The sequence below is a fragment of the Saccopteryx leptura genome, chromosome 6 (genome assembly GCF_036850995.1).
Source record: "Saccopteryx leptura isolate mSacLep1 chromosome 6, mSacLep1_pri_phased_curated, whole genome shotgun sequence".
Lineage (NCBI taxonomy): Eukaryota > Metazoa > Chordata > Mammalia > Chiroptera > Emballonuridae > Saccopteryx > Saccopteryx leptura.
The window spans coordinates 152,051,769-152,079,599 of record NC_089508.1 but is presented as its reverse complement, the minus strand read 5'-3'; the positions used below and the strand labels follow the sequence as shown (position 1 = coordinate 152,079,599).

Here is a 27,831-nt window from a genome sequence, read left to right as displayed (position 1 = left end):
CCAGCTTGAACCCAAGGTCGCTGGCTCCAGCAAGGGGTTACTCGGTCTGCTGAAGGCCCACGGTCAAGGCACATATGAGAAAGCAATCAATGAACAACTAAGGTGTTGCAAGGCGCAATGAAAAACTAATGATTGATGTTTCTCATCTCTCTCTGTTCCTGTCTGTCTGTCCCTGTCTATCCCTCTCTCTGACTCACTCTCTGTCTCTGTAAAAAAACAAACAAACAAACAAACAAAAAGAATAAAATCACGACTGACCAGGCAGTGGCGCAGTGGATAGAGCGTCGGACTGGGATGTGGAGGACCCAGGTTCAAGACCCCGAGGTCGCCAGCTTAAGCACCGGCTCATCTGGTTTGAGCAAGGCTCACCAGCTTGAGCCCAAGGTTGACAAAGGGGCCACTACGTCTGCTGAAGGCCCCTGGTCAAGGCATATATGAGAAATCAATTGGTGAACAACTAAGGAGTCACAACCAAGAATTGATGTTTTTCATCTCTCCCTTCCTGTCTGTCTGTCCCTATCTGTCCCTTTCTCTGATTCTCTCCATCTCTGCCACAAAATAAAATAAAATAAAATAAAATAAAATAAAATAAAATAAAATAAAATAAAATCGCCTGACCTGTGGTGGCGCAATGGATCAAGCCTCGACCTGGAATGCTGAGGTCGCCGATTCAAAATTCTGGGCTTGCCTGGTCAAGGCACATATGGGAGTTGATGCTTCCTGCCTCTCCCCCCTTCTCTCTCTCTCTCTCTCTTCTCTAAAATGAATAAACAAATAAAAATAATTAAAGAAAAAAGAATAAAATAACACAAAAAAGGAGAGACATTAAAAAGGATATAATGGAGTCCTGGCCGGTTGGCTCAGGGGTAGAGCGTCGGCCTGGTGTGCGGGAGTCCCAGGTTCGATTCCTGGCCAGGGCACACAGGAGAAATGCCCATCTGCTTCTTCATCCCTCCCCCTCTCCTTCCTCTCTGTCTCTCTCTTCCCCTCCTGCAGCCAAGGCTCCATTGGAGCAAAGTTTGCCCGGGCGCTGAGGATGGCTCTGTGGCCTCTGCCTCAGGTACTAAGAATGGCTCTGATTGCGGCAGAGCGACACCCCAGATGGGCAGAGCATCGCCCCCTGGTGGGCATGCCGGGTGGATCCTGGTCGGGCGCATGCGGGAGTCTGTCTGACTGCCTCCCCATTTCCAGCTTCAGAAAAATACAAAAAAATAAAAAATAATTTAAAAAAGGATATAATGGAATATGAAAAATTCATCACAAAATTGAAAAAACTTGCAAAAAATGAAAATATATTGTCTTTGAAGTCATTCATTTGTAGTATTACATGTAGTTGTTGTTTTTTATATGTGTTGTTTTTAAAAAAGATTTTGTTTAATGATTTTGTTATCAACTTTAGAGAGAGAGAGAAGGGGGAGGAGAAGCAGGAAGCATCAATCTGTATATGTGCCTTGACCAGGCAAGCCCAGGGTTTTGAATTGTTGACCTCTGTATTCCAGGTCACTGGTTTGAAACTTTGAGCTTGCTAGGTCAAGGCATATATGAGAAGCAACTATAAATTGATGCTTTCCACTTTTTCCTCCCACCTTCTCTCTCTAAAATCAATAAATAAAATCTTTTTTAAAAATACTTTAAAAATAGCTTGACCAGGCGGTGGCGCAGTGGATAAGGCGTCGGACTGGGATGCAGAGGACCCAGGTTCGAGACTCCGAGGTAGCCAGCTTGAGCACGGCTCATCTGGTTTGAGCAAAAGCCCACCAGCTTGAACCCAAGGTCGCTGGTTTCAGCAAGGGGCTACTTGGTCTGCTGAAGGCCTGCCCATGGTCAAGGCACATATGAGAAAGCAATCAATGAACAACTAAGGTGTTGCAACGCGCAATGAAAAACTGATGATTGATGCTTCTCATCTCTCTCCGTTCCTGTCTGTCTGTCCCTGTCTATCCCTCTCTCTGATTCTGTCTGTCCTTGTAAAAAAAAAAAAAAAAAACAAACTTAAAAAATAAAAGAGAAGTGACAGTGAGAACTTCATCCATGGAGAATGGAACCAAACTGATAACTAGCTTCAATACATTGTCTGCTGAATGTAAACCAAACTTGTCAACCAGTTGTTAATGCTTGCGGCAAAGACATTCACAGCAAACATGTTTATGGCAAAAAAAAAAAAACTGGACACAGTCCTGACACCCAGCCAGAAGAACCAGGGACTAGCATTCCAGGCAGGCAGGGACCTGCAAGTGCTAAGGCCCTGAGGTTCACCTGAGCTCGAGGATGGTGGAAAAACAGGAAGGTCACTGGGGCTGGAGACTAGGTGGGGGAGGGGTGTGCAGGGAGTTTTGGGAGTGGGCAGGGTCAGCTCAGGCTGTGAAGAGTGGGCCTAGATTCCAGTTTGAGTTGGTGCGTGAGGTGGCAGGAGGGCAATCTGCTGCGTAGAGTGCTGGGCCTCAGAGGCTCCAAAGCTGACTCTGGGCAGTCTGAGGTTTCGGGGCCAGGAAGCTTAGGAAGCTTTGGAAGCTGGTGTGTACTCAGAGGGCATACTTTTTTTTTTTTAAGTTTATTTATTATTTTTTATTTATTTATTCGTTTTTAGAGAAGAGAGAGAGAGGGGGAGAGAGAGAGACAGAGAGGGAGAGAGAGGAGAGAGAGACAGAGAGAGAGAGAGAGAAGTGGGGAGGAGCTGGAAGCATCAACTCCCATATGTGCCTTGACCAGGCAAGCCCAGGGTTTCTAACCGGTGACCTCAGCATTTCCAGGTCGACGCTTTATCCACTGCGCCACCACAGGTCAGGCCATACTTTTCTTCTCTGGTATTTTTTCTGAAAAAAAATTTCAAATTTTTGTAAATAAGTAATGCATGTACTAGGTACAAAAATATCAAAAGAAACAAAGGTCCCCTCCCTCTCTGACTGCAGCCACTTAGTTCTCCCCAGAACCAACAATTGTCCTCAAGTGCCCACTGTCCCCAAGTGATTGCATCTTTACAGCCTTGGGCACAAATTTGACATAAGTGGGAGTGCACTATGTTCACACTGTTCACACCTTGAATTTTCTTTCTATTTTTAAACAATATTTTATTTATTGATTTTACAGAGAGAGGAGAGAGGGAACTAGAAGTATCAACTCATAGTTGCTTCACTTTAGTTTTTCGTTGCTTGCATGTTGCATGTGCCTTGACCGGGCAAGCCCAGGGTTTTGAACCCATGGGACCTCAGTGTTACAGGTCAGTGCTCTATCAACTGTGCCACTTCAGGGCAGGCACACTTCGAATTTTTTTCTCAGTGGTGTGAGTTGATAGAATTTCCTGCCAATGCACTCAGAACAGCCCCCTTATGAAGGCTCTAGAGCTGTCCTGTCAATATAGCCTTTTTTTTTTTTTTTACAGAGAGACAGAGAGAGGGACAGATAGGGACAGACAGGCCAGAAGGGAGAGAGATGAGAAACATCAAGTCTTCGTTGCAGCACCTTAGTTGTTCATTGATTGCTTTCTTATATGTGCCTTGACTGGGGGGCTACAGTAGACCAATCAACCCCTTGTTCAAGCCAGCGACCTTGGGCTCAAGCTGATGAGCCTTGCTCAAACCAGATGAGCCTGTGCTCAAGCTGGTGACATCGGGGTTTTGAACCTGGGTCCTCTGTGTCCCAGTTTGACACAATTCACTGCGCCACCACCTGGTCAAGAAATACACAGCTCTTTATTTTTTATTTTTTATTTTTATAAATTTTTATTTATTTATTTATTTATTTATTTATTTTTTATTCATTTTTAGAGAGGAAAGAGAGAGAGACAGAGAGAGAAGGGGAGAGGAGCTGGAAGCATCAACTCCCATATGTGCCTTGACCAGGCAAGCCCAGGGTTTTGAACCTGCGACCTCAGCATTTCCAGGTCGACGCTTTATCCACTGCGCCACCACAGGTCAGGCTTTATACATTTTTTTTTTTTAATTCATACACAGTTCTTTAAATTAACACTTAACCAACCTGCAGTGGCGCAGTGGCTAAAGTGTCGACCTGGAACACTAAAGTCACTGGTTTGAAATCCCAGGCTTGCCTGGTCAAGGCATATATAGGAGTTGATGTTTTCTGTTCCTCCCTCTGCTCTCTCTCTGTCTCTCTCTCTCTTTCCCCTACCTCTCTAAAATGAATAAATAAAATTTAAAAAATAAATTAATATTTAAATTAATGCCTAGCCTGACCTGTGGTGGCGCAGTGGATAAAGCGTTGACCTGGAACGCTGAGGTTGCCGGTTCAAAACCCCGGGCTTGCCTGGTCAAGGCACATATGGGAGTTGATGCTTCCTACTCCTCCCCCCTTCTCTCTCTCCTCTCTCTCTAAAAATAAATAAATAAATAAAATTTAAAAAATAAATAAATAAATTAATTAATGCCTGAATGGTAGTGGTGCAGTGGATAGAGTGTCAACCCAGGACCCCGGTTTGAAGCCCCAAGGTCACCACAGCACAGATTTGGCAGCTTGAGCGTGAAATCATGTCACTGGCTTGAGCCTAAGGTCACTGACTTGAGCCTAAGGTTGCTGGCGTGAGCCTAAGGTCGCTGGCTTGAGCCTAAGGTCACTGACTTGAGCCTAAGGTTGCTGGCTTGAGCCTAAGGTCGCTGGCTTGAGCCTAAGGTCGCTGACTTGAGCCTAAGGTTGCTGGCTTGAGCCTAAGGTCGCTGGCTTGAGCAAGGGGTCACTGGCTTTGCTAGAGTCTTCTGGTCAAGGCATGTATGAGAAGCAATCAATATAAAAGTAAAGTGAAGCAACTACAAGTAGATGTTTCTAATCTCTCTTTCCCCCTCCCCTTCCTGTCTCTTTCTTTTTTATTTTTTATTTTTATTTTTTGTATTTTTCCGAAGCCAGAAACAGGGAGGCAGTCAGTCAGACTCCTGCATGCGCCCGACAGGGATCCTCCTGGCACGCCCACCAGGGGGTGATGCTCTGCCGCAATCAGAGCCATTCTAGCGCCTGAGGCAGAGGCCACAGAACCCCGGCAAACTTTGCTCCAATGGAGCCTTGACTGCGGGAGGGGAACAGAGAGACAGAGAGGAAGGAGAGGGGGAGCGGTGGAGAAGCAGATGGGTGTTTCTCCTGTGTGCCCTGGCCGGGAATCGAACCCGGGACTCCCGCACGCCAGGCCGACGCTCTACCACTGAGCCAACCAGCCAGGACTATTTTTTAAATTTTTTACAGAGACAGAGAATGAGTCAGAGAGAGGGATAGACAGGGACAGACAGGCAGGAACAGAGAGATGAGAAGCATCAATCATTAGTTGTTTTTTTTTGTTGTATTTTTCTGAAGCTAGAAACAGGGAGAGACAGTCAGACAGACTCCCGCATGCACCCGACCAGGATCCACCCAGCACGCCCACCAGGGGGCGACGCTCTGCCCACCAGGGGAGCGTCGCTCTGCCCTCCGGGGCGTCGCTCTGCGGAGACCAGAGCCACTCTAGCGCCTGGGGCAGAGGCCAAGGAGCCATCCCCAGCATCCGGGCCATCCTTATCCTTGCTCCAATGGAGCCTCGGCTGCGGGAGGGGAAGAGAGAGAGAGAGGAAGGAGAGGGGGAGGGGTGGAGAAGCAGATGGGGGCTTCTCCTGTGTGCCCTGGCTGGAATTGAACCTGGGACTTCTGCACGCCAGGCCGACACTCTACCACTGAGCCAGCCGGCCAGGGCCCAATCATTAGTTTTTTGTTGTTTTTTTTTTGTTTGTTTGTTTTTTTGCATTTTTCTGAAGCTGGAAACAGGGAGAGACAGTCAGACAGACTCCCGCATGCGCCCGACCGGGATCCACCCGGCACGCCCACCATGGGGCGATGCTCTGCCCATCCTGGGCGTCGCCATGTTGCGACCAGAGCCACTCTAGCGCCTGAGGCAGAGGCCACAGAGCCATCCCCAGTGCCCGGGCCATCTCTGCTCCAATGGAGCCTTGGCTGTAGGAGGGGAAGAGAGAGACAGAGAGGAAGGAGAGGGGGTGGGGTGGAGAAGCAAATGGGCGCTTCTCCTGTGTGCCCTGGCCGGGAATCGAACCCGGGTCCTCCGCACGCTAGGCCGACACTCTACCGCTGAGCCAACCGGCCAGGGCCCCAATCATTAGTTTTTCATTGTGTGTTGCAACACCTTAGTTGTTCATTGATTGCTTTCTCATATGTGCCTTGACCACGGGCCTTCAGCAGACCGAGTAGCCCCTTGCTGGAGCCAGCGACCTTGGGTTCAAGCTGGTGGGCTTTTGCTCAAACCAGATGAGCCTGCGCTCAAGTTGGCAACCTCGGGGTCTCGAACCTGGGTCTTCTGCATCCCAGTCCGACGCTCTATCCACTGCGCCACCGCCTGGTCAGGCCTGTCTCTTTCTTTAAAAAAAAAAAAATTAATTACAATAATCAATTCCTCAATTGCATGAGCCACATTTCAAGCACTCAAGAGCTACATGTGGCTGCTGCGTTGGACAGCACAGATATAGAACATTTCCATTATTGCAGAAAATTCTACTGGACCATGTTGCTCTAGAGAATTCCAAGCCAAAAGGAAAAAAGAGTTCCCAGCCATGCATTATGTAGGTCTCCAGGGGCTGCTTCAAAGGGGACAGAAGCTCAGCTGTGTTGGTAAAGCCCTCAGCACATGCAATAATAACAATCTGTCCCCCCAGAATCCAAGATTCACCCCTCTCTGAAGGGTCTAGAGTTGTGCTGTCCAATAGAGGTCTTGATGTTTCAGCCCTGCCAGGCAACCCTCCACTCCTGGGACCTGATTTCCTCGGAGCCTCAGCTGTGGAAGGAAAAGGAGCCTCACTGTCTCCAGTGAGGTCATTCAGTCATTTGACAAGCCTCAGGGTGGTGTGCTCTGAACTGACTGGGCCTGTACTCTTAGAGATGAAGCCCAGAAGGCCCCTGCCCTGGGCAGGACAGAGACATAAATGGGTCCTTCCAGTCATGGTTGGAGGTGGAATGTCAATGCTGTGCCTCGAGGTCAGCCTGGCCTTCCTGGAGGGGGCCAGAACTGAGCTGAGACCTGAAGGGTACAGGTATGGCCTGGAGAGCTGTACGGAGCCCACAATCATACCCCGTGGTCAGCTGGCGAGGTCAGTAGGACCAGGTCAGGCTAGGCCCGAAGTACCAGCACAAGACTTCACACTGGCACTGGGGGGCCGGAAGGGGCTGGTGCTACGGAATGTGAGCAGTGCTGGGCTGGAGAGGGTATGGGGGAAGGCTCGGAGTTCAGCTGTTGGTGATTTCACGCCTCCTCCTCAGCCACTTCTTGGAGACAGGCCCCAGCCTAGGGGCCCAGGTGCCAAAGAAGGTCAGATTTCGGCAGCAAGAGAATAAAAGGAGGGCTCCCCTCCTCTGGAGGGGAGCCCTCTCCCTGAAAGAGAGCTGCAGCTGCCTCCCTCTGGGAATAGGCTAAATCCTACAGCAGGTGGAGGGCTGGAAGGGGTCTCCTATCCCAGCTTGGGTCAGGCGTGTGGGAATGGGCAGGCAGTGCAGTCAAGTGTGCACACCTGAGTGTTCCTGGCAGTGGGTCTCCTTCGTCCCTTCATTCAACACTTTACTGCCCCTCAGTTCTGCCAGGTTGCGACCCTGGGTGGGGTTTGGGAGACAAGGACAGTGACCACTAAACTGGGTCAGAGGCCTTAAAGCTGGGGGGAGGAGAACATGCAGGAAGACTAGGAAAATGGGGGCATTTCCCCCTGGGGAGCTGAGAGTGGGTGCTGGGGGTTGTTTTTCTTTTTTTTTCCTTTTTTTTTTTTTTTTTGTATTTTTCTGAAACTGGAAATGGGGAGAGACAGTCAGACAGACTCCCGCATGCGCCCGACCGGGATCCACCCGGCACGCCCACCAGGGGCGACGCTCTGCCCACCAGGGGGCGATGCTCTGCCCCTCCGGGGCGTTGCTTTGCCGCGACCAGAGCCACTCTAGCGCCTGGGGCAGTGGCCAAGGAGCCACCCCCAGCGCCCGGGCCATCTTTGCTCCAATGGAGCCTTGGCTGCGGGAGGGGAAGAGAGAAACAGAGAGGAAGGAGGGGAGGGGGTGGAGAAGCAAATGGGCGCTTCTCCTATGTGCCCTGGCTGGGAATCGAACCCGGATCCCCCACACGCCAGGCCGACGCTCTACCGCTGAGCCAACCGGCCAGGGCCTGGGGGTTGTTTTTCATTGAAAACCTTTTTGCTGCCTGACCTGTGGTGGTGCAGTGGATAAAGCGTCGACCTGGAACACTGAGGTCGCCAGTTTGAAACCCTGCACTTGTCTGGTCAAGGCACATATGGGAGTTGATGCTTCCTGCTCCTCCTTCTTCTCTCTCTCTCTCCCTCTCTCTCACTCTCTCTCCTCTCTAAAAAATGAATAAATTAAAAAAAATTAAAAAGAAAGAAAACCTTTTTGCTATTGGAGTTTTTGTTGCATTGTTTCAACCTTGAATATGTAATGCCTCTGCAAAAATCTTTGTTCTGTGGCCGCAGACCAGCAGCTGTACTCCCTGGGAATGTGTTACAAATGCAAGTTTTCAGGCTCCGCCGTCTCAGACCTACTCAGTACGAGATTCTGGAGTGGGACCAGCAGTCTAGGGCAGGGGTCCCCAAACTTTTTACACAGGGGGCCAGTTCACTGTCCCTCAGATCGTTGGAGGGCCGGACTATAAAAAAAAAAAACTATGGGCCCTGGCCGGTTGGCTCAGCGGTAGAGCGTCGGCCTGGAAGTACCGGGTTCGATTCCCGGCCAGGGCACACAGGAGAAGTGCCCATTTGCTTCTCCACCCCTCCCCCTCTCCTTCCTCTCTGTCTCTCTCTTCCCCTCCCACAGCCGAGGCTCCATTGGAGCAAAGATGGCCCGGGCACTGGGGATGGCTCCTTGGCCTCTGCCCCAGGCGCTATAGTGGCTCTGGTCGCAACAGAGCGACGCCCCGGAGGGGGCAGAGCATCGCCCTCTGGTGGGCAGAGCGTCGCCCCTGGTGGGTGTGCCGGGTGGATCCCGGTCGGGCGCATGCGGGAGTCTGTCTGACTGTCTCTCCCTGTTTCCAGCTTCAGAAAAAAACAACAACAAAAAAAACCCCCCCCAAAAAACTATGAACAAATGCCTATGTACACTGCACATATCTTATTTTAAAGTAAAAAACAAAATGGGAACAAATACAATATTTAAAATAAAGAACAAGTAAATTTAAATCAACAAACTGACCAGAATTTCAATGGGAACTATGCTCTTCTCACTGACCACCAATGAAAGAGGTGCCTCTCCCGGAAGTACTGCGAGGGCCGGATAAATGGCCTCAGGGGGCCACATGTGGCCCGCGGGCCGTAGTTTGGGGACCCCTGGTCTAGGGCCTCCAGGTGATTCAGAAATATGCTAAGTGCTCAAGACTGATTCAAAATCCATCCAAGCAGCGCAGGCTTTCTGGTGCTCTCCTTGCAGGAAGGAGACCGTAAGAGTGTCCCCTTCCACAATACTGAATGTCTCCAAATAGGGGTCTCAGCTTGAAGTGGGGCTCAACCTGAGATGGTCTGGAGGAGGCCACCCAGAGAAATGAGGTTTGAATGACATGTAAAAGGTGAGGAGAGCTTGACCAGGTGAGGGGGGAGGAGTGTTCCCCAGAAAGAAACAGCCCATATAAGGGCCCTGAGGTGACAGGGACCAAAGGCCATGGGCTGGAGCCCAAAATTCTGGTCCAGCACATCTGTGCTTGGACCTCCTGAATGTCCATTCACTTGTGTGTGTGGACATTCCATTAACAGAAGTCCCTGTTTCTGCACACCCAGAGCCTCCTGAGTCCTTGGAAAGGCAGGGCCACTGGGGCTGTGGGAATGAGCTCTGCAGTGGGACAGGACACCTACTCCTGTGGGACCTGGCCCAGTCACTGCCTCCTTCTGAGCCTCAGTTGCCCTTGTCTGGGCCACAGGACAGGAATGCCTTGCTCCTATTAGGGCTGCCTGGAGGAGGGAATAAGGTCCCAGCAGTCTGGCCTGGGGCCTTTCCCCTCTAATCTAGTTGTTGACAGAACACTTAGAACACTCTCCAGGCGTGGCAGCATTATTGAGTTTCAGGCTCAGAGGGTAAGTCTGGTCAAAGCATAGCTCCCACACTGTGGACCACCTGACCCTCCTTCCGGGCAGCCTCCTGTCCCTGAGTTCTGGCTCCTGTGCCTGGGCTCAGTGGCTATCTATCTGTTGCTCCCACTAGATCCCTGACTGACACACTAAGCCAGCAAGTGGCAGAGTCTGGAGGTGACCAATGCTTTCACTAGACTCCTGAGGCCAGTGTCTGGGGCTTGGAAGCCACTCAAACCCAGGCTGACCAAGGGACCCAGGCTCCAGCTGCTGCCATGCTGCCCAGAACAGGCTGGGGGAGGGTGACAGGCAGTTGGGCCTGCACGGGAATTAGCAGCATCTGTCTCACTCTTACACACAACATCAGGAATGTGGAAGGGCCCCAGCAAGCGTGTGCCTGCCAGCGAGGTGGGCAGGGAGGAACACAGGGCAGGCAGCTGAATCCCTCACGGCCCCTGAGACTTACTAGGCAGCAGCTGCCCCTGTCACTCTGAGTGACCCGGCTCTGGCCTCCCATGTGTGTAGGACCCACTGGGAACTGGGGGTGGAGATTCACTCAGCTCCTTCTTTCTAGCACCATCCTTGTGACCCTGGGCCTGAGGCATCCCTCAGTATCTCTACCATTAAATGAGAAGAATAATATTTATCTGGTGAGGCTGTGGGGAGGGAGAACAGTGGGTGCTGAGCTCGACAGGGCACTGGGTTCCTGGTGGGGAAGTGGAGAACGGGGGCTCTTTCCTCACTCCCTTGTCCTTACATACTATCCTCACCAACCCTTTCCTTCCTGTGTGGGCTCTGAGGGACCTGCCTCTCCTGTGATTGGCTGGGTTGATGAAGGACATAGTCACTGACCAGTGACAGCCAGGGGAAGACTTTGGTTTGGAAGTGGGGCTCAGTCAGAAAGTTTAGGGGCTCCAGGGAGCCAGTTTGGGATCCTTGAGTGCAGGAGGTACATAAGCCAAGAGTTGCTTTAGGAAACTGCCTCTGGAGCTACCTGCAGAGGAATGTGAGCCAAAGGGATCTTGGGCTGGAGGGGGACAACAGGCTGCTTGCTGCAAAGCCCAAGCTCTAGTTTTCAGTGAAGCACTCAGCATAACCCATGTGAAATCTGTCCCAAACCTAAGCCCAGAGGTGAGCATCAGAGGCAGGGCAGGAGCACCCCACTCATAATGGTGAAAGAAGTGACCGTCAGAGGTGACGGAATTGGCCTCGGGACACTGGAAATGTTAGGCTTTGAACCTCCTGGCTACAAGTCTGCTGTTCTTTCTACCTTCTTTGGGAATGGGGTTCCTGAGAGAAAGAACGCAGCTGGCGATGATTCTGATTTCTGGTCGGTGCCTTCTCTGATATGGTGGAGCCCGGGGGGAGGTGAGTAGTTCAGTTTGGGACATAGTGAGTCAGAGAGGCAGGGCTGGGTGGGGTACGAGGAGACCCAAAGCAAGGAAGAAGCCTAACTATGAGTTCCAGGGTGGGCCCCGCTCCAAATTCTTATATCCATTTCCTTTGACCGTGCACATATTTCCAGTGGTCACCTGGTGGGAGGCCATGGCAGTCGATCCACGTGATTCCCACAAAGGGTCTGTGCGGGTTGGGTAGTCCTGAGCTGGACAGGGCAGGGAAGAGCCAGGCACTGGGTCAGGCACCCCAACCTCACTGTCAGGGGCTAGGGAGCAGCTTGTAGCCCCTGTGATGGAACCTAGGAAAGTTCCAGTCTCAGAGTCCTGGGAGGCTGATCCCTTCTACCCCCCAGAGGGCATCAGGGAACAGGACCCTGAGGGCTCCCTAGGGAAGGACCAAGCAGGCAGGGACAGCTGCAGCCCAGCTGGGAGTTTGGCAGTCAGATGCTGCTGGGGCCTGGGGCGGCTCTGCAGGTGAGCTCCCAGCCTGAGCAGCAGAGCGTGGGAGCAGGCGGCAGCCTCCAAACTGGGTTTCGGGCTTTCATGCTGTGTTAACAGTCAGCTTGGTTACATGCGGAGCAGATGAGGGAGGAGTGCTGCCAGCTGCTGGCTCTCCTGGCGACAGCCCCTGGTCATGCGTGTGCACAGGGTAGAGGAGTCCTGCCTGGTGGATGGTGCTGAGTGGACTCCTCTGCCCATCAGTGTTCCTTCACACTATCACATAACAAGATGGTGCCAGGAAGGGACAGACCGAGACAGAGGTGCACATCAGCTTCTTGGTCCACCCTGGGCAGCTAGAGGAGGATGTGAACCCCAGGTCAGGCACAGAGCCCTCAGTCAGCCTGCCACCCAGGCAGACCTCCCAGCTTGGGCATCCTACAACCCTGATTCCCCTCCATTGGATGCAAAGACATCAGGCACTGGGAGATTTATTTCAAAAAAATAATAATAATAATTTATAAAAGGCCATTTGCTTCTGTGTTTTCTGCAGGCTTCTACCTCAGCTATGAGCACAGGGGCAAATACTCCTACCACCAAGGAGCTGGGACAAACAGCAGAGGGGACATGAGGGAGGTCTGGGGAAGAGGTTCAGAGGCTCAAGATCTCTCTTGGTGAAGGGCAGCAGGGAGACGTGGGACAGTCCTGCAGCCAGGTCCAGCCAAACCCCTGGAACCAGGACCAAGCACCAAGGCCCAGGAAGCCCAAGAGAGCCCCACATCCAGGTTATTAGACTGCTGGGCCATGACTCCCAGGGCAGGGCCTGGACTCGAGACTGGGGTTGAATTCTGGGTTAGAAGCCGAAGGCCACAGCTGGAAGCCTCAACTAAGGGCCCCAGGACAAAGGACAGACCTCCCCAAAGCACAACCAAAGATCTAGGACAGCAGCCTGAAGTTGGACTGGGGCTGCCAAGGTCAAGCACCACCAAGTTGCAGCAGAGCCAGGAGGCCCAAGGCTGCTGGCTATCCTGCCCACACAGCCTTGTGCCCTGCTCAAGTCTGCACCCCAGGAAAGAGGAAGGAGCTGGGCCCCAGTGGCAGGGGGTCGTGGCTGAAGACAGAGTCACTGGAGGAGCAAGTGCTGCTGGCATCCCCGCCAGTCAGGGAGTAGGGTCCAAAGGTCAGGCGGAGGTCCAGGTACTGAGGGGAACAGTGCTGGTGGTCAGCCCTGAGAGTTGGCTCCCATGCAGCCCAGAGGGGAGTGGGCAAAGAGAGAGGTCACAGCATATGAGAGGAACAGTACCTCCTCAGAGACGGCCAGCAAGACCTTGTCCAGTGCCTCCACCAGCTGTTTGAAAGTGGGCCTCTGGGAGGGCGCCGCATGCCAGCACTCACGCATCAGCCCATACCTGGGAGGGGGGGGCAGAGTCAGAAGGACCCACAGGCCTGAGTGAAGGGAGGGCCTCATGGCCCTGGGCAGAGCAGCTGGGTCAAGAGGAGGGGTCTAATGTGGGTGGGTGGGGCCATTCAGTGAAAGGGCACAGAAGGCAGGCCAGGACCTCCCCACTGGGCCTGGGCCAAGGAGGTAGCAGGAATCAGTGAGCTGGAGCTGACCACTCCCCAGGGCCAGGCCCTGAGGCCAAGTCAGAGCAGAAGAGGAAGAATGGAAAGTGGGGGAGAGTGGATTAAGGCCTCACAGCTCTGGAGGGCAGTTCGGGGGCCGTTCCATCCGATGCCCCTCCCGCAGCAGTGAGAACAGTTCCTCCACAGGGATGCCGGGGTACGGGGAGCCCCCAAGGGTGAAGATCTCCCACAGTAGGATCCCAAATGACCACCTGGAGGCAGGATCAGGACTCAGCAGGGCACAGCTTCACACCCTGCTCCTGGGGCTGGGACGGGGGACCCTGTGGGCATGATCTACCAAGGGGAGTAGGGATGGGGCCTTTTGTGGAGTCTGGTCTCACTTAAGTCCCAGGGCTATATGACCTTGGGCAAGAGCTTTGCCTTTTCTGTGGGGTAGGACAACAATCCCAGCAGATGCTCTGGACCCCCACCTTCCAGGACTCACACGTCACTCTGGTGTGTATAGACTCGGTCAAACAAGGCCTCCGGTGCCATCCACTTGACAGGCAGGCGTCCCTGGAAGGGAGAGGAGGGGGCATTGGTTAAAGTCCTACAGGTCATGCCCACGCCCCCCCAGCTCTGCTCTGCCTCCCTCACATTGCTTGTTTTCTTGTAGTAGTCAATGTGATGGACACCACGAGCCAGTCCAAAGTCAGCAATCTTCATCACATTGTCCTCTGTCACCAGCACGTTGCGAGCAGCCAGGTCCCGATGAATGCACTGGGGATAGGGCAGGGGAGTTAGGTTCATTAGGACACAGCACCTCACAGTAACTTTGGCAGGTAAGGATCATCCCCATTTTACAGATGGGGAAGTCAGAATTCAGAGGGGAGACTGCACAGTCCAACTTCTGGGCCCTCACGTCCTCGTGTGGGCTCCCCTGCCCTGCACATGGGTTCAGGACTGTGTGAGGACGAATGTGTTGTGCACTGTCAGCTGCACACAGAAAGGGTGGGTATGGAAGGACTGAGGGTAATGAAAAGGGGACAGACGGAGAAGTTGGAGACACTGAATGCCAGGGGCATAAAGATTTGGGGATGGGAGCGGCCCAGAGTGCTGCCCACTGCCCACACCTTCCGAGACTCTAGGTACTGCATGCCTCGAGCCACCTGGTAGGCACAGGAGACTAGGGCTGGGAAGGAGAGTGGCCCCTCGTTGCTCCAGGGCCCGTCAGGGCTGAGGTCAGGGCCTGGGGGACGCCGGGCCCGCAGGAACTCCCGCAGGTTTCCCTTGGCAGCACACTCCACAATCACGTACAGGGGCCCTGCGAAGTGAGGGAGACGGGGAGATGGGGCTTGCTGAGGCTGTGCTCTGGGCTCCAACCACCCCACCCTGGGCCCACCTTGCTCCACCTTCTTGGGTGCAGACACCCAGCAGGTTGATAATATTTTTGTGTCGACCAATCAGCTTCATCACCTCCATCTCGGAGACTAGGTCTGCCAAGTCTTTGTCAGAGGCGTTGTCTGCAAAGGTGACAGCCAGGGTGACTAACTGAGGCAGGCTGTGGGGTAGGGGACAGGACACAAAGTGCTAGACCAGAAGTCAGGAGGGTTTGGGCCTGAGTCCCCACTAGGATCTGTGGCCTTGAAAAAGTCACCTAACCTCTCAGAACCTTGGGATCCTCTTATATGAAATAAAACAACAGATCACACCCTACTTCTCATCAGAGCAGTTGTGAGGATGCAACAAGACCAGGATCTAGAAGAGGTAGAGCAGCAGTGAGGGGACTAGTAAACAAGGGGAAGAGCTCAGAGCAGGAAGGAGGCTTGTCTGCGGGGCTTGGCACCAGTCCCTGAATGGGGTGAGAGTGCCTGGGGGCAGGATGCAGGCTGGCGCCCTGAGGTCTGTCTGACCAGGGATTGGTGTCCATCTGGCCTGGGAATTCAGGGAGCCACTGTGGAGCACAGCTGGGGGAGGCCTGGAAGGCTGCGGAACAGAGCGGGGGCTGGGCCTCCAGGGCTGATCTGTGGCCCTGGGCCAATGACATTCCCTCCCTACCAGACCTCACAATGCACATTTCTCAATCCCTGCTTTTGGGAAGTGCCAGGTGGCCCCAGCTGTGCAGAGAAGAGGGCTGGGGCTGGAGAACCATAGAGTATTTGGGGCCGCTCTTTTTATTTTTTTATATATTTAAAATTTTTTAATTGATTGATTTTAAGAGAGAGAGGAATGGGGAGAGAAAAAGAAACATCAATTTGATGTTTTACTTGTTTACGCATTCATTGGTTGATTCTTTTTTTTTTTTTTACAGAGACAGAGAGAGGGATAGATAGGGACAGACAGACAGGAATGGAGAGATGAGAAGCATCAGTCATTAGTTTTTCGTTGTGGCACCTTAGTTGTTCATTGATTGCTTTCTCATATGTGCCTTGACCGTGGGGCCACAGCAGACCAAGTAACCCCTTGCTCAAGCCAGCGACCTTGAGTCCAAGCTGGTGAGCTTTTGCTCAAACTAAAGGAACCCGTGCTCAAGCTGGCAACTTCGGGGTCTCGAACCTGGGTCCTCCGCATCCTAGTCCGACACTCTATCCACTGCGCCACTGCCTGGTCAGGCTTATTGGTTGATTCTTGTATGTGCCCTGACTGGGGATTGAACCCACAACCTTGGTATATTGTGATGACACTCTAACCAACTGAACTACCAGGTTAGGGCTGGGCTACTCTTGTAGAGGGGGTTGGGGCTGAATTTAAACAGAAAGTCTGTTCTAGACACATCAGGACAGGCCTGAGAAGGGCCCGGGGGAGGCTGGGGTGTGATTCGGGGGGAATGAGGTAGAGGCCTATAAGGCTGACAAGGTTACTGGAGGCCAAGGCTTACATGGGCCAGGGTGGACAGGAGGTATCAAACCCCAGTCACCCCCAATCCTTATAGTCACCATCATCCCAGTGGGTAATATTTTATGCACTAGGCACTTTCCATGAATCTTGGGCTCAAGAGGTAGGGACATGTGAGGAAACAGGCTTAGAAGTGACTTGCCAGAGTCAGCAGCAGAGCTGGGCCCCAGGCCCAAGGGTGGGGTCTCACAGCCTCCCCTGGCTCCCAGTGCTCACCTGACAGCAGCACGAGCCCCTTCTGTTAGTCCCCAGGCTGCTATACTCACCCTTGAGCATTTTGACGGCCACGGTGTTGGCTTGGTCAGGCTGGGCTGGGTCCATGCCTAAGGCCTCTGCACGCACAACCTGCCCGAAGCAGCCCTCTCCCAGGGGCTTCCCGAGCACCAGCCTAGAAATGGAGAAAGCTGATGTCTCAGCCATCTGGGCATCTTTCCTGCCTGGAGAGTGCATCTACACCCTCCCTCTGCACGGTGTACCTGTCCCGGGGGAACTCCCACAGCGGGTCCAGAGGGAGGTCGAGACTCACGAGGCCAGGGAGCAAGGGGGGGCCACTGGAGGAGAGATGGACGCCCCGTACCAGGGACAAACTTGACTTGGCTGAGGAGCCCGACTCCAGAGAGAACTGCAAAGTGGGAGACTTGGTTGGCCTGTTGGCACTGAGCTGTGGTGGGATGACAGCAGGCTGAGAGCCTCATTGTGGGATGGAGGGGTGGGGAAGACATGATACCTGTCGGGCCAGAGGGAAGCGGGATAACTTCTGCACTGTGGCAGGCTGCCGGGGGTGCCGGCCGTGCAGCACCTGCCCATGATACAGGCCCGCCAACAGCAGCAACACCACTAAAGCCAGAGAGCCCGATGTGTACAGGATGATGTCTGTGTATCTGGCATCAGGCGCTATTGCTGTCCATGTGAGGTCCTCCTCTGTCCGCAGACACACACATATACAGAACTGACTAGTCAGTGGTCAGATGGCTGGCCCTATGCCATCTAACTCAGGTCCTCACAGATCCCAACACACACAGATGCACAGATGCACACACTAAGAAAGCTGCAATTACACCCAGTCCCACATAGCCCTGCGTCACACTGACAGTCACAGGCTGACATGCAGAGGGACTACTACATGCAAAATCCACCAACACTCAAAACCACATGCCATGTTCCAAGCTTAGATCCCACAGGCCAGGGGAAAATGTCTACCCAGCAGGTCACAGCCCAGTGCTGGATCAGAGAGGGGACCGCAGCTTCTCCTGGCCCCCTCAGGTGCTCACCCGGCAGCACAGTGAGCCAGGCTGACTGGTAGGAGAGGCCAATGGAGTTGCCTGCCAGACAGGTGTATTCGCCTGCGTCCTCGGCCGACACATTACGAAGGTATAGGACCTCCACCTCTGAGCTATTTATGTCTGTTGTCTGGGTATGGGAGAGACATTCAGGGGTCACAGCAGGGCTTGGGGTCACACTGTGGCCACCCTCCACCCACACGGGAGAAGGGTAGAGAGGGCTCAGGCACCACAGGGGCTGGACCTTCAAGACTTGCACGTAGGGAAAGCCATCAGCACCAAAGCTGCTGCCGTTGATGACGATGTGCTTCAGCCACTGGATGTGGGGCTGGGCGTCACTATACACCTTGCACAGCAGCTCCACATCGCTGCCCACCACTGCCGTGGTGTTGGCTGGGAGCCCTGCCTGCAGGATGGGCCGGTGCGGGGACCGCTCTGGGGGCCAGGCCAGGCCGTCAACCCTGACCAGCGGCACCCACAGAAGCATCCTGGTCACCTGCCTCGAACCTTCCCCCAGCTCAAGGGAAGGACCTTCCTGATGTGCAACTCAGACCCTGTCTGTCCCTGCTTACCCTGCTTAAACCTTAGAGGCTCTCTGTTGCCTTTGGGGCCAAGTACAACTTCTCAGTCTAGCATTCAAGACCCTCTCCAGCCTGACTCCCCACTGACACGCCACACCCCAGGCATATACCTCCCCCAACAGATGCATTGTATTCTTTATACCTAATGCCTTTACTCAGCCTGAGCCCTCTCCTCGATGTCCTTCCCACTCTTCTTCGTGGCTGACCCTCTCCTCCAGCCCGTTTCCCACTGGGCTCCCCTCAGACCTGGCAGGACACTTTGAACAGCCTGAGTGAGTCACCTAAAACTGAGTCCATGTTGCCTGCCAGACTGGGCCCCACCTGAGGGCAAGGTCGAGGCTCCTACCCCCCACACTGCCTTGTCTGCCTGTCCGCTCACCCAGCACATCCAGCAGATAGCTGTAGCGGATGCTGCCCACTGAATTCTCCACGAGGCAGGTGTATGTGCCACGATCTGAGGGTACCACGCTTTCCATCACCAGACTCCAGTGCTGATGGCGCAGCTGTGGGGAAGAGAAGTGTCTACGAGGGGCCACCAACCCATGCCCATCAGGAGAGTAGAGTGGGGAAAGGACAAGCCAAGACCAGGGACTTTGGGACAAAGACTCCAAGAAGTGTCTGAGCACTGAGTTTTAGCTTGGCCTCTTCCTGGCTGTGCCACCTTGAGCCAGTCTTTGCCCTCTGAGTCTCAGCTTCCTCATTACATCCTGGAGCTAACCCTGCAGGGGCTCACCATGAGAATGAGCTGCTCAAACTTACTGATGCCCATCAGTGATCCTTCCCCCTTTACAAATGAAGTCACGTAAGACAAGGCTAAGTCACTTGTCAGAGAGTGGCAGAGCAAAAACTTGAACCAGCTGTCCAAGTCCACAGCCTAGTGCTCCTTCTGGGGCCACCCTGACCTTCTTTTTTTTTTAGGTGAGAGAGGGGAGACAGAGAGACAGACTCCCACATGTGCCCTGACTGGGATCCACCTGGCAACCCCTGCCTGGGACCAATGCTTGAATCAACCAAGCTCCTCAGTGCCCGGGGCCAATGCTCAGACCAATTGAGTCACTGGCTGCAGGAGGGGAAGAGGAAAAGAAAGGAGAGGGAGAAGGGTGGAGAAGCAGATGGCTGCTTCTCCTGTGTGCCCTGACTCGGAATCGAACCCGGGACGTCCATATACCAGGCCAATGCTCTATCCACTGAGCAAGGCGGCCAGGGCCATGGCCTTCTTCATTAGAGAAGAAACTAGGGCGTTGATTTATAGGTATGAGAGCGCTGGTGGTGGAGTGAAAGTGGAGAAGCAGATGGCCTTGGGACCTGGAGACTCACCCGAACGCCCCCAATGCGATGCTCCCCGTGAAAGTCTTGTCCGTCTTTGAGCCAGCGGATGGTGGGTGTGGGGCTGCCTGCAGCTGGGCAGCGGAACCTGACGGTGTTCCCAGCAGGCACTGCATGCAGCTTCTTCTCCATGCGCTGGGGGTGTGTCCAGTAGGGTGCTGGAGGGGAAGGGAGGAGTTAGTACCCCCAATGACTACCTGCTTCCCCTCAGATCTCTTCTCAGGGACCAGCTGGGAGGTATGGAAATGAGTCCTTGAGGACTTATACTGACCATGCTGTGGGTAAACGTGCCTATTCGAAGGGTCACTGTGGGACTTGGGATCCTCATCACCATTGCTGAAGGTGAAGGAGTCTATGTCAGGGACAGAGGAAGGTATCTGAGTTCCAGGACAGGGAGAGTTTCCGTAGGCACACCTTAGCCCCTGCCAGATCCTCTTACCATCCATAACCAAGGTGACATTGTGCAGGACAAGCATGGAGCCTCGTGCTAAACAGAGGTAGCCACCAGCATCCTCTGGTAGGAAGCTGGCGATCTCCAAGCGGCCCCTCCAGCCTCGTACTCGGCCAGCAGGTGCCAGGCGAGTGCCCTCCTTGTACCAGTGGCCACCACGCTCAGCCTGCCCACAGCATAACTGCACATGCTGTCCAAGGGTCACAGTCAGCTCCTGTTCTTGCTGCTCTGGGCTCGGGGCCAGGCAGGGCTCTATGGGCCAAAGTAGAAGTCAGTGAGCCCCACAGCCACAGCTGAGGCATCCCCCGCACATGGAGAGCATGCTATACACGCAGGGCACAAGCACCTCAGACACATGCTGGATACCTGCTGCCCCTCGACACATGCAACCACATGCTACAGATGCTACATGCAGGGAAAGGCCATGCCTCTGATGTACATCACACACACAGTGCGGAGCACACCTTCTGGGCTGGACATGACACTATCCAAGATACACACACACACACACACACACACACACACATACACACGGCTCATGCTACAGGGCACATTACCCTCATAGTACATATACCACACATGCTGCCTGGGCCTCTCAAGCCACACGCACAGTGCACAGAACATATATACACACGCCCGCACACAGCCAAGGGGCTCACCACCAGCTCTGCAGCCCAGCTCAGGGCCCTAGGCCCTGCAAAGCCAGTCCTCTCTCATGGACACAGAAATAGGTGGATGCTTTCTGGGAGCCAGACACTGAGTCTCAATGGTTGGGCCCTGTCTTGCTGCCATCTCCCCAGGGCATGGTCCAGGCTTCTCTCCAGCTTGGCTCAGCCCCCTCTTGGTGCCCATTCCTCCCACCCTGCCTCCCTCTTCCACCTTAAAAGTCATACCCAGCTCCATTTCCTCAGAGGCCTCAAAGGACAACGCTGGAGCCCAAGGCACCCTCAGGAGGACCCCCAACAGGACCAACAGCAGCTGCATTTTCTTCCTGTTGCTCATGGGACCCAGGCAGGGCTTCCCGCAGATGGCCTTCCTGAAACAAGGAGGGAGAAGAGCTCCTATTTCCCATGCACCTTGGCTGGTGCGATTCCCCTGTTTTGCAGATGGGGAAACTGAGACAGGAAATGTCCGGCCACTTGTCCAAGCCCCCCGCCAGGCAGCCACAGGGCAGACTGGAAGCAGGCCTGCTGTTGCAGAGCCCACGGCTGTCCCACAGTAGGTTGTGCAGGGGGAGGAGGAGGGCTTCCTGCTCTCCACATATCCTGCTGAGACCTTGGCACAAGTTCATAGAAAGGGCAGTTTTGGGATTCTTTCCTTAGAGGCAAGCAGAGAATGGAGACATATCTTCTGCTAGCTCTTAGCACACATAACTTATTATTATTATTTTATTTTTTGCTAAATAAATGAATTTATTTCTAAAGAGTGAAAAAAAAAACTGAAATACAAGGCCAAACTTCAACATCTGGATGTTATCTGATCTGATCCCCACTCCTTATTAGCATTGCTAACATTTCCATGACAGCTTTGGATACCTCTGGTGGCGGGGTGCTTACTACTAACAAGGCAGCACACTCCATGGCCAGCAGCTCTCCCTCATTCCTTTTTTTATTTATTTATAAATAAATTTTTATTAATTTTAATGGGTTGACATCAATAAATCAGGGTACATATATTCAAAGAAAACATGTCCAGGTTATCTTGTCCTTCAGTTATGTTGCATACCCATCACCCAGAGTCAGATTGTCCTCCGTCACCTTCTATCTAGTTTTCTTTGTGCCCCCCTCCCCCTTCCCCTCTCCCTCCTTCCCTACCCCCCCCCCCCCATAACCATCACCCAAAGTCCAATTGTCTTCCGAGCTCTCCCTCATTCTGAACCAGGACAGCATCCTGGGGATATCTCTGCTTTTTATGCCCCCACAACTCCATCTGAGGCAATGCAGGCTCTTGTAAAGAATGTAGCCTCTGGTGTCTGACAGAGCCAAGTTCAAATCCTGGCTCTTACCAACTTGCACATCCCTGGCCCTGTCTGGTGGCTGGCCTCACAGGACTGCTTTGAGAATAAAGAGGATGTATGCAGGGGCTGGATACATAAAAAGTTGGAATGGTCTCTTCCCTGTCCCCTCCACATAACTGTCACCCTGGGTCTGTTCTCAGTCAGTCAGCTCCAGTTCCTGTCAGGTGTGATGTACCAGCCTACCCCATCTAGTTAACCTCTTCAAGTGCTATCAAGGATGTCTCCTTTCCCTCAAAGGAACACTCAAACCAACATAAGTTGGGGCAAAGGGAGGGTGACCAGTGTGGTGCCATGGACCTACTGGCATTACCCACGGCTGGATAACAGTCTAGTAGCATTGGTGTCTCTGGATCTACCTTGCCCAGGAAGCCCACCACACCCTCTCTCCTCAGTCATAGCCTCCTGTCCAACTCTGGCTCTAAGGCAGGGGGCACTTAGCTTGTTCTGGGCAAAGCATTGTCTCCCTTTTCCCTGGGCTGCCCTTTCATCTGGCCATCCCCTCTCCTCACTCCTGCTCCACTTCCAGTCCACTCTGGCTCCTAAATCCCTCTCCAATGACACCCCTGCCCCTGCCTGGACCAAGGGCAGGCCATGACTCTCTCCAGCATGGACCTGTGCAAATGTCTCCCTGCGCTCTCCAGCAGGGCTTTACAAATGACAAGTCTGCCATGTCACCCCCTTCCTACCAGCTTAGAAGCCCCTAATGTATGCCTGTGTCCAGTGGGATCCAGTTTGTGCAATATCCTTGGCCTCCCTCCCTGCCTAGGCCAATCTGTGGCATCATAGTCTGTCCCTTTAGCATCCTCAGCAGTGAGGCCACTGGCTTTTAAACTGGGCACATCTCTCTTGCCCATACCTCTGTGACCCCATTCCCCTTCTCCACCTGGCTTAGATGCCACTCTCTCTCTACTCATCCCCAGTTTCTGTGGTCACTACTCTAAAATATCCCCACCCTCCCTCTGCAGGGAGCACAGCTCTCTGGTTCCACAGCTTCGGTTCAGAGTTGGGTGGGGAGGCCTGTGGATGTTATTTTCACCTCCAGGCTACCCTGACCTCAGCCAGCACCTCAGGGTCCTTAGTAGGGTCACATGCGGACATGCGGCCTAAAGGCCTGACTTTGGCACCAGGCAGTCCTTGGTTTCTTTTCAAACCCCTATATTCAAGCGCTGGGCAAAGGACTGAAACTCTTAGAGCCTCAGCTTTCTCATCTCCACTACGTGTGCACAGACGCTCCGGGAGCTGAGGGACAGGCGCGCTCTTCCTCCTCCACCCCTACCCCGCCACCCTGGGGGGAGGTGCGAGTCGGCGGGTCCCCAGTGGGAGCTGCAGAGTCAGCCTGCCTGCTCCTGCCCCAGTGGGCAATGAGTAACCAGCTCCGCGGCCAGGGTGCTCTTTGGACGGAGCGGGACAAAAGGCCCTGTGTGCGCTGCGGGTTACTGATTTACCGTCCCTCCACCCTCCTGCTGATCGGACGGCCGCGTCCTCAGTGCTGGGAAGGGGCAGTTCCCAAAGCCCCACCGCCGCTCGCCCCCTGGCGGCTGGGAGCGAAGCCTGGGTCCGCCCCGGGTCGGGCTCACCTGGAGCCTCTGCGGGCCAGCTCCCGGCACAGAGTCCCGGCTCACCTGGGTCCTCCGCGACCCGCGTCCTAGCTCCTGTCAGCCCCGACCCCTGAGCCCAGCCCAGACCGCGGACTCTGCCAGGGCGCTCCTTCGCCTGGGGCCACAAAGCTAGGAATGCACCGGCGAAAGCAGCGTGGCTGCAGGCGGCCCAGAGCCCCGCCCACCTCGGGACCCCGCCCCTCCTGGACCAGCTCTATCCTGACAGCGGCGTAGCTTCGGTGGCACAGAATCCCACCCACCTGGAGACTAGTCCTTGAACTCAACAATGCGGAGCGACCTACTGATCAGCTCAGATCCAGGGCCCCGCTCCAGCCTGCCGCACACCTCCCTAAACTCCGCCTCTTCTGCCCCACCCAGGCCACGCTGCGAAGGTCTCTAGTCCATGCTCTGCCTTCTGCTTGTCACCCCTTGGGGAACAAGACCCAGCAGTCCTGACCCTCCCGTCTCTGCAGACCTTGGCCAGTTTGGGCTCCTCTTTCTTCTGTGTAATGGCCATGTAGTGGCTAACACAGCGCCTCTGTCCATGCCCATCCAGTCTCTACCCTCCCTTCAGAGTGATAATTAAAATACGAATACTGTATGTATTTTTTTTAATTTTTTAATTTGTTTTTTATTTTATTTTTTTACAGAGACAGAGAGTGAGTCAGAGAGAGGGATAGACAGGGACAGACAGACAGGAACGGAGAGAGATGAGAAACATCAATCATTAGTTTTTCGTTGCACATTGTGACACCTTAGTTGTTCATTGATTGCTTTCTCATTATGTGCCTTGACCGCGGGCCTTCAACAGACTGAGTAACCCCTTGCTGGAGCCAGTGACCTTGGGTTCAAGTGGTGGGCTTTTTGCTCTAACCAGATGAGCCTGCGCTCAAGCTGGCGACCTCAGGGTCTCGAACCTGGGTCCTCTGCATCCCAGTCTGACACTCTATCCACTGTGCCACTGCCTGGTCAGGCTACTGTATGTATTTTGAGGTTGACTGTACCAACAACAAACACTGCTGTCAAACTTCTCAATACCTTCCTTTAAAGATGGTAGGCAGCCCTGGTCAGATACTGAATTGGTTAGAGCGCCATCCTGGTGCATCAAGGTTGTGGGTTCCATCCCTGGTCTGGGTACACACAGGAATGCATAAATAAGTGGAACAACAAACCGATGTTTCTTTTTCTCTCTCTCCCTTCCCCCCTTTCTCAGAAATAAATCAATACATAACAAATTTCAAGATGCTAGGCGTGACCTACTCCCTGCTGGCATCTCCACTTCTTCCTTGCTCCCACCCCGCTTCTGGGCCTATGGTTCTGAAACTATGGTTTCTGTTTCCAGGAAAGATCTTTTTCCTCTAGGTCTGAGTAATTCCATCTCATTCTTAAGTCTCAGCTCACTTCCTCAGAGAAGCCCTCTGGACTCGCCAGGTTTCTCTTCAGATCTTCTCTTCATGAGAATGGAGAAATAAACTGACAGATACGTGAATTCCAAACTGCCCTCTTGATGTTCCACTTATCTGTCAGACCTCACCCTTACTGGACTATCGCCCCTGAGACAAAGGAATTCCAAAAAGCTGACAACCCGCCCCAAGGAGGGGCTCCGGACACACCAGGACTTTTTTTTTTTTTTTTTTTTTTCATTTTTCTGAAGCTGGAAACAGGGAGAGACAGTCAGACAGACTCCCGCATGCGCCCGACCGGGATCCACCCGGCACGCCCACCAGGGGCGAAGCTCTGCCCACCAGGGGGCGATGCTCTGCCCATCCTGGGCGTCGCCATGTTGCGACCAGAGTCACTCTAGCGCTTGGGGCAGAGGCCACAGAGCCATGCCCAGCGCCCGGGCCATCTTTGCTCCAATGGAGCTTTGGCTGTGGGAGGGGAAGAGAGAGACAGAGAGGAAAGCGCGACGGAGGTGTGGAGAAGCAAATGGGCGCTTCTCCTGTGTGCCCTGGCCGGGAATCGAACCCGGGTCCTCCGCACGCTAGGCCGACGCTCTACCGCTGAGCCAACCGGCCAGGGCCAGGACTTTTGATTCAACACCCACATGCTCGAAGCCCCCCAAGGAGGAGCATTCCAGACATACCAGGACTTTTGCCTCAGTATCCCCTCAGGCTCTCCCAAACACTATATAACTCGCCCCTAGTCTGAAACCGGTGCTCTTCTCCCCCAGGAGAAGTGCCCGGCAGGGTTCCTTTCTTCCTTTCAATAAAGCCTGTGACTCTGGTCTTTCGGACTCCCATGGATTCCAACATAAACCAAATGTGGCAGCAGGGTGGCTGGCGGCAGCGGGGAGGGCGGGAAGGCAGTGGTAGTAGTAAAGCGTGCTAGAGCACAGCTTGCAGGACTCGGTCTCAGCACCATCACCATGGCTTTGGCGAGTTACGCCATCTGTATCGTCAATGATAGTGTATCAGCCTCAAGAAGTGGTTGCAAAAAGTAGACATGTCAGTTTGTGTAGGCCTTTAGAACAATGGTCCCCAACCCCCGGGCCGCGGACCGGTACTGGACCATGGGCCATTTGGTACTGGTCTGCATAGAAAGAATAAATAACTTACATTATTTCCGTTTTATTTATATTTAAGTCTGAACAATGTATTATTTTTTAAAAATGACCAGATTCCCTCTTGTTACATCCATCTAAGACGCACTCTTGAAGCTTGTCTCGGTCACGTGATACATTTATCCGTTTCACCCGATAGGCCGGTCCATGTGTTGGACAGATAAAATATATTATGCTCACTTTGTTAAAGATGGCGCTGCCCACATGGAAGCCTGTCGCCCAGGTGATATTAATGTGTGTTGGGGGCTGGCTGTGGGCAGGCAGGATCCTTGTAGCCTGGGGCTTGGTTTTAAGACTAAGCCTTTCCCACCCCCCCTTTTTTTTTTGTATTTTTCTGAAGTTGGAAACAGGGAGGCAGTCAGACAGACTCCCACATGCACCCAACCGGGATCCACCCGGCATGCCCACCAGGGGGTGATGCTCTGCCCATCTGGAGCATTGCTCTGTTGCAACCAGAGCCATTCTAGCGCCTGAGGCAGAGGCCACAGAGCCACCCCAGCGCCCGGGCCACCTTTGCTCCAATGGAGCCCTGGCTGCCAGAGGGGAAGAGAGAGACAGAGAGGAAGGAGAGGGAGAGAAGTGGAGAAGCAGATGGGCGCTTCTCCTGTGTGCCCTGGCCGGGAATCGAACCCGGGACTCCTGTACACCAGGCCGACGCTCTAACACTGAGCCAACTGGCCAGGGTCTCCCACCCTTTTTGATGTAGGGTGGTGCAATCCCATCATGCCTCAGATAAGTGACTTTGTATTAGAGACTTCCCAATGTTGTATATTGGATTAAAGGTTTTGATTCCTACACTATAAAATTGTGGTAGAACAGGAGCTTGCTCTCTCGGTTCCTGAAATTAGCATTAGGAAGCAGAGCAAAGAAAGGCCATGTGGAGGAGGCCAGGAGAAGCAGCCAAGATGGCGGAGTGTTGAGTGAGAAGCCAGTTTGTGCAGAGTTTGTGCAGAGAGAAGGAGATGGGGAACAGAGGTGAATAAGTCTGGTGAGCTAGAAACCTTTGATTCTAGGAAACTCGGATAAGTCAGTAGCTTTGTGAGCACTGAATGAGTGGGTTTTGGAGCCCAGTGTGTGTTTTTTACTTGCCTTCCGGGTGCAAGCTAGAATTAAAAATGATGGCCCACCAGCTTTTGGCTCCGTTGTTTCTTTACCGACTGTCCGAATCCAATGCGAACCCACATGGGCCAGGCTGCTGTGATGGTGGCCTTGGATACTGGCTTCACACTGTGAAAATATTTTCTGACATTAAACCGGTCCGTGGCCCAGAAAAGGTTGGGGACCACTGCTTTAGAACACTGCTTGACGTAGACTCTATATCGTAGAGCACTTGCTTTGTAATGCTGGCTATAATTATTTAGGACCTGTTATTTCTTTACTTTTTTCTTTCTTTCTTTCTCTCTCTCTCTCTCTTTTTTTAGCAAGAGAGAGAGACAGACAGACAGGGACCAACAGGCAGGAAGGGAGAGAGATGAGAAGCATCAACTTGTAGTTGTGTCACTTTAGTTGTTCATTGATTTAGTTGTTCATTGATTGCTTTTCATACATGCTTTGACCAGGGGTACTCAAGCAGAGCCAGTGACCTCTTGCTCAAGCCAACAGCCTTGGGCTCAAGCTAGCAACCAAGAGATCATGCCGAAGATTCCACTCTCAAGCCAGCAACCCTGCACTCAAGCCCGATGAGCCTTCAAGTCAGCAAC

The 27,831-nt window shown here is 53.3% G+C and overlaps 1 protein-coding gene across 5 annotated transcripts; it reads right to left on the bottom strand.

Annotated features, from left to right (window-relative positions):
- Positions 1-2,619: 2,619 nt before the first annotated feature.
- On the bottom strand, positions 2,620-23,923 carry FGFR4 (fibroblast growth factor receptor 4). Of its 5 annotated transcripts, none has more exons than XM_066342754.1 (18): positions 23,548-23,709; positions 20,847-20,989; positions 19,942-20,205; positions 19,774-19,854; positions 19,494-19,660; positions 18,556-18,679; positions 17,840-18,030; positions 17,587-17,725; positions 17,043-17,236; positions 16,792-16,937; positions 16,582-16,703; positions 14,833-14,943; positions 14,554-14,744; positions 14,078-14,200; positions 13,926-13,996; positions 13,555-13,692; positions 13,161-13,266; positions 2,620-2,813 (listed from the first exon to the last, which is right to left on the bottom strand). In XM_066342754.1, exons 2-18 carry the CDS (start codon positions 20,953-20,955, stop codon positions 2,760-2,762), a joined length of 2,331 nt encoding a protein of 776 aa, XP_066198851.1. In that variant the 5' UTR covers positions 20,956-20,989; positions 23,548-23,709; the 3' UTR covers positions 2,620-2,759. The 5 variants fall into 5 exon arrangements, with proteins under 5 accessions (XP_066198851.1, XP_066198849.1, XP_066198848.1 ...); XM_066342752.1 differs by lacking the exons at positions 2,620-2,813; positions 23,548-23,709 and adding exons at positions 12,346-13,057; positions 23,829-23,923; XM_066342751.1 differs by lacking the exon at positions 2,620-2,813 and adding an exon at positions 12,346-13,057 and having other exon boundaries at positions 23,593-23,715.
- Between the last annotated feature and the right edge of the window lie 3,908 nt (positions 23,924-27,831).

What these genes read in the sequence shown, in the direction of transcription:
- FGFR4 (XM_066342752.1), bottom strand. Translation starts at nt 20,955, where the DNA reads ATGAGCAACAGGAAGAAAATGCAGCTGCTGTTGGTCCTGTTGGGGGTC. An exon ending in CTATCTGCTGGATGTGCTGG is followed by an intron (nt 18,031 to 18,555) that starts GTGAGCGGACAG and finishes CCTGGCCCCCAG; the next exon opens with AGCGGTCCCCGCACCGGCCC. An exon ending in TATACACACCAGAGTGACGT is followed by an intron (nt 13,693 to 13,925) that starts GTGAGTCCTGGA and finishes TCCTGCCTCCAG; the next exon opens with GTGGTCATTTGGGATCCTAC.